This window comes from Callithrix jacchus, chromosome 5, assembly GCF_049354715.1.
Source record: "Callithrix jacchus isolate 240 chromosome 5, calJac240_pri, whole genome shotgun sequence".
Taxonomy (NCBI): Eukaryota; Metazoa; Chordata; class Mammalia; order Primates; family Cebidae; genus Callithrix; species Callithrix jacchus.
This window is the reverse complement of record NC_133506.1, coordinates 149,032,760-149,038,759: the sequence shown is the minus strand read 5'-3', so window position 1 is coordinate 149,038,759 and position 6,000 is coordinate 149,032,760. Positions and strand designations below refer to the sequence as shown.

At 43.0% G+C, this 6,000-nt stretch overlaps 1 protein-coding gene across 5 annotated transcripts in view; it reads left to right on the top strand.

Moving 5' to 3' along the window:
* The first annotated feature begins 1,301 nt into the window (after positions 1 to 1,301).
* UBL3 (ubiquitin like 3) overlaps positions 1,302 to 6,000 on the top strand; it is an 85,098-nt gene continuing 80,399 nt past the window's right edge. For all 5 annotated transcript variants that reach the window (XM_002748920.6, XM_008998073.5, XM_078375235.1 and 2 more), the window contains exon 1: positions 1,302 to 2,375. In XM_002748920.6, the coding sequence (XP_002748966.1) occupies positions 2,334 to 2,375 (42 nt within the window). In that variant the 5' untranslated portion in view covers positions 1,302 to 2,333. The remainder of the gene's footprint in view (positions 2,376 to 6,000) is intronic.

Sequence of the window (6,000 nt, the reverse complement as noted above, 5' to 3'; positions counted from 1 at the left end):
GTAATGACCCCCATTGCCAACCCAAGGCCTTGGCATTTCTGCCACATGGTGTTGCTATTTGCTACAGTGACTCACTTTTAAACTCCTAGTGCCTAGCAGAGTGCCTGGCACACTTGTTTGCTGAATGACAGAGTGAGTAGTGACATTTCCTATCAAATGATGCATTATTATTCACGAAATGATTTATTTCCCATGCATGACCTCATCCTCACAACTACCCCTACTTTACCCCTGAAGGTAGGCAAGACCATTTTACAGATGAGGTCACATAGCTGTAAGTTGGAGAGGTGGTTTTCAGACTCTAAATCCATTAGGATTTATATATAGGTGTCATATTGAGACTGCCCTTTCTCAAGTACTCTGTCAAAGGACTAAGAGAGATATGAATAGAGATTCAGGAGTCTGCCTCAGATTTAGGAACAAAATGCAGAAATCACAAATGCCCATCTGAATGTTCTCTCAGGAACGGCATTATTTTCTCCTATTCGCTAATCACTTCAAGGCATATAGGTTTTCAATTACATTATGAGTTACATAGAATAGAATTTAGGGTCCAGATGGGTAAACTGGTGAATCTCCATGTCGTTTTTAGCAACTATTTCCTGATACAGATTTGATATGATAACACTGTTGTATGTAATAGAGTTTTGGTAATTTGAATTAAATAGATTGTAGCTTTATGGCCCTGGGTCTTCAAGGAAACACATGTTCAAACATTCTCATCGCTTAATGAGATCCTTGTTCCTGTTGAACTTCAGTGACCTTATTGGAAATCAATGATTGCTTTTGTTCTTCAACATGTAATGTTGAGGAGACCTAGATGAAATCACTCTACAAAATGCATTGAGATTGCAGGATGTGGGGAGTGTGCTGTAATTAAAATGAATGATTCTGCTTGGAGGTACAGCATATTTTAGCTCTGTGTGCATATTGTGCATAAGGGAATTTTTCTATGCAGAATTATTTTCTCCCAACAGTTCTCATGATCACAGCACTCCTGGTAGCAGGTATCACCTAACTCCCTGGTAGCAGCTTGTTCAAAGCAAGAGAAGTGGGAGATTTCCTTTCCTCACAACTGTTGCTATGGGGGGGAGTGGCTTCGGAGCCGGGCTAGAACGCGTTCGGCGGCTCCCTCCCCCCACCTTCGTAGACTACAGTTCCCGTGATGCTCGAGGGTGGTCTCCGTGGTGACGCACTTGGTGTCCGCGGAGGGAGGACGGTGACGGGGGCGGTGGCTGCACGGGGGAGGGGTCCGTGCTCTCCCCGTTTCCCCTACTGGCGCTGTGGCAGCCGCCGCCGCCATGTTGGTTTGAGAGGCGATGACAGGAGGCGGCCGTGGCGTGTGGGACTGAAAAGTGGAGAATTAGGAGGAGCAGAAACAAAGCTCTGAGAGGAAACCCTTCCCGGGCTGAGGAGAGGGAGGACCCGGCCTCTTCCGGGGACCAGCCGAAGTCGGCGTCGCCCGGAGCTCGCGAGGCCGGGGAGGGGAGGGAAGGCGGAGACCTGGGAGGCGGCGGCGGGGGAGGCGGAGGCAGAAGAGGAGCGCTGAGAAGCCGGAGACTATGCGCCCCGACCCCCGTTGCTGCCCGGAGGCGACCGCGGCCTGAGCCCCGAGGGGCTGTGGAGTGTCCCGACCGGCCCCAAGCACCCCCGCGCTTTCGGTCCTTCCCCCTCCGGGCTTTCGCTTTGGTTCCCAACTAGTTAAATGCCCTTGAGCGCGGGTTTCCGCGGCCCGGCTCTCCGCCCCGGCGGTGCGAGTTGAGCCGTTTCCCCGCGCCGTCCGCGCGGCGCCCGGAGAGTGGCTCCTTAGGGTCCGCGTCCGGCGTCCGGCCACCGCTCGGCCGCCACTCAAGGGTCACGCGTCGATGTGTAGCTACATAGTTATCTATGTACATCCACGCTGGGGCATTTTTCTCCTGCTTAATGAGGACTTGACTCGGGAGCGAGTGTGAATCATTGCCGGGGCTGGGAAAGAGGAAGGCGGATTTAACCCCCTCCCACCCCGCTCCATGTCCGTGTGTCACTCGGCTCGGTCCACCTGGCGCGGTCGGTCCTGGGGCTACTGCTGCTGCGGCTGCTGCTGACGACGACGAAAGGGGCTGCCGCTGCTGTCCCAGGAGTTTCCTCCCGCTCCGGCCACACAGCTCCTGGGGATTGTTCCTTCTCGCACCAGAACCTCGGCCTGGCCCGCACTTTGGCCCCGAAATAACTTATTTTGGGGGGAGAAAGCACATCACGAACCAGTCAGAATCGTGAAGGTTTATTTCTGTAGCTTGAAGACTTCTGCTCTTTTTTGTTTGTTGTATTTTTTTTTTCCGTAAACATCTGGGTATATGTCCAACGGCAAGATGTCCAGTAATGTCCCGGCGGATATGGTAAGTGACGGATAAGTTATGACACTCTGATTTAATTGTGGTTTCCAATCTTGTTTAATCGGAAAGACGGCAGGCGTGGGGCAAAGGTTTGCCGGGGACTGTCGAAAAGCCACCGTGCTGAGCGATTTGGAGAAGTTGCAGCTTCTGGTTTCCTCCTTTTAGAAAGTGCTGCTTTTAATATGGGTTCTCTCATTTGGTATTGTTTTCTAAGTCATTGAAGACAGTGAAGAAGTAGGGAAAGGGAACATGGTAGCTTGAGGGGACAAAACATCTCCCTCTTTGCTAGAAGCCTCCCAACAGTAGTATTTTAACGTTTCTGAAAACGTCAGTGACAGTGGGCAGAGCCGAGGACGGGTGTCCCTACGAGAGAATAGGTAGGGAAACGGGAATCTTGCTTTATGACACAGACGAGATCATCAATGCAGTGGGGACGAACTTGATATTTTTCAAGAACAGTGATGCACATCTCTTCAAGAAAAAGTGGATTCGAATTTGCTGCGAGCCTTTTGAAATGTCGGAACACGGACGGCAACAGAAATATTAAGATATTTTGGGATTTTCACAAACGTAGGCTCACCCTGTATTGGTACTTATTATGAGTATTCCAGGGCTTTTTAATGCCAAATATTTATTCATAGTAGATTCCATATTAGACAAAAAGCTAAGGAAACATGGTATTGAACCTCGATCACCGAGTGTTGAGAACTTGAAACAAAAAGTAGTTTATTCACGCTTATTGTTTTGTTTATAAAGGTTAAGATTGTGAGTACTGACTTAACAGTAACCGTGTAACCTTACAGTGCTGGGGGCTTGGTTTGTGTGAGTGCGAAATTACACTTTGCAGTCCTATGGACAAACATAATGCAGCTAATTAACAGGAAGAGGAATAATCCTGTTTATGGAAGAATTGAAGTGAATGTAGTTGTGCTCACATATGTTAACATTGAGTGTTTGTGTATTCAGTGGAAAAAAATTGAACTTTGCTGATGATTAAATTTTATTTTATTTAAAACATTAAAAAAAATTTTTTTTTTGAGACAGAATTTCACTCTTGTTGCCCAGGCTGGAGTGCAGTAGTGCCATCTCGGCTCACTGCAACCTCTGCTCCCGGGTTCAAGCGATTCTCCTGCCTCAGCCTCCCAAGTAGCTGGGATTACAGGCTCCCACCACCACGCCCGGCTAAAAGAAAAAATTTTTTTTTGTATTTTTAGTAGAGACAGGGTTTCGCCATGTTGGCCAGGCTAGTCTCAAACTCCTAACCTTAGATGATCCACCCATCTCGGCCTCCCAGAGTGCTGTGATTACAGACGTGAGCCACTGCGCCCAGCCTGCTGATGATTAAATTTTAAAACGCCAGATGTTTCTATAGGAGCAAACCTCATATACGGATTTTATAGCAAAAATTAAATGATTCTAAATAGCTTACGTTGACCTTGATTTAAAAGGCATCTTGCTCTTGTTTAATTTCCCACTTAATGCAAAGTGAAACACAGGGTTCTGTTATGTCTTCATAACAGTCTTACACTCTGCTTCCTGAGTCCTAAAACTCGTGCATTGTCCTTTTAGTTTTCGCTTGTCTCCTGGTGTGCACACATGAAATAGCCTCCTGCCTGGTTAGGTACGGTCGGACCAGGTTTCCTCCACACCACCCTTGAAGTTGCCGGGAGCAGTCTCTAGATAGAGCTGGGAAATGCTATTTCCCTTGTTTGATGAGTGATCTGTGGGTTCATTGCCTCGAGCAAAGATTTGCTCTCCCGAAAGCCTCCATTTTATATCCTCAAGCACAGTGCAAGATAGGTTAACCCTGAGTACCATCTATTCTCTCCTGGAAGTTGGAATGAAATAGATGTGTATTATTAAAACAGTGCCACTACTTCCTTTAGGTCCAGTGAAGAAAAGCTGAAATGTGCGTAGCATCAGTCACAGATTGAGATGATTTGGGGAATACTGTTTATAAGTCAGAGAGAGGGTTTGGAGGCTGATGTTATCAGAAGACTGGGAAGTAGGCGCAGGGTTTTATTAATATGTGCAATTATAAAATACAACAATTTGTCTGTTTTAGGCTGTATGTTAAGGCCTTGATGATTCTGTGGTGCTTTGAGATCCCTTGATTAAAGGTGATATGCAAGGGCAAAGCAATATTATGTAATAAACATATAATGCCCTGATGATGCTATTTCAGAGTGGGTTCTGAGGTACAGCACAGGTTTGATTGTTCTGAGTATGTTTTATGTCTTGTTTTCTAGCTGTTCAACTAGTTGGAGATTAACATTTTTTCTTTGTGAAAATCTTATCATCATTCATTTTCTTATTAACTTTGCATTTTTGCTTAAGAAGTGTCATCGTTTGCTATATGCCTAGAATTCTCAACTTTTTGAACTATAACATGACAAATATTGGTTAGAAGTTGTAGATTAGATGCTTCAGAATTATTAAACTCTTTATACCATTAATAATTGACAATTGATTTTAGTTTACATTCATGATGGAACAAATTCACCACTCTAAATCTTGAAGAGCTCTCACCACTAGCATGGCAAAGCAAAGCTAAGGATATATCCCTTGCAGCATAACCCTAAATTGATCAGGATATATACTGTTACAATGCACTAAACTTGCCTTGATGAATAAATACATTTTTGCTAGATGCAGTAAAACGTTAAGCTTTCTCTTCGTTGACAGTATGTGCTATTTAGAAACAAATGTTACACTCTTACTTTTTGTTGGAGGTGTCATTTTAATGTTATTTAATCTTTTATGTGTTAATTGTGCTTGTCAGATGTATAGGAAAATCCTGTTGGGGAGATGGGATGGGGTGGTGAAGTTACAATCTCTGTCATATTTTCAATAGAGATAATTTATTCTCGAACTACAATAATTGCTAAATCGAGGTTTTTGGCAAAGTCTTTTTATGGCCATGATTTTGACTCACTTTAAAAATTGATTTTTTAGCATTGGTTTTTGTTTTGCTTAAACTTACATTTAAAATTTATTTTTAAACATTCAATAAATTTTTGTGTTTAGCATAAGGAGTCTCATTTTTAATAATCCAAATGTCAATATTTTGGATGAGGGAGTGGCACCCCTAGTGAATGGATTTGCTGTACCCTTTAAAACATAATTTGTAGTTGGTACTTTTACTACATTCTGTAATATATATGTTCTATAAATATTACAAGTGTATTTATTTGAAATATTGGTTTTTCTTTGCTAAGAATAATTGAGTTTGAACTAGATTTAATAACGTCCTAGTGTAGTAGCTTATTTGTGAAAAAATCTGAAAATCTCTAAACAGAATATCATATGTTATATTTAGATTATTCGTTTATTTTTCAGCCAAGATCATAGTTCATGATGTGGCAATATTCGTCATTTATAGTTGTAGTGTGACTTATGTTAACCACTGTAGGTTTTCTGCAAGAAAATAATTACTGCCTGTGTTAATAATAAGTTCTAAAACTGGGCAGCAATGGTAGTTTTGTTTTCTGGATTGATAAAGTTATCAGGAAGTACATTCTTGTTTTTATAAGAGTATTGTATACAACATTTAGGCTACTATTTATAGCTTTGGACTAAAATTATACTTTATAGCATCTATTACATTGAAAACTTTAAGAGAGAAATT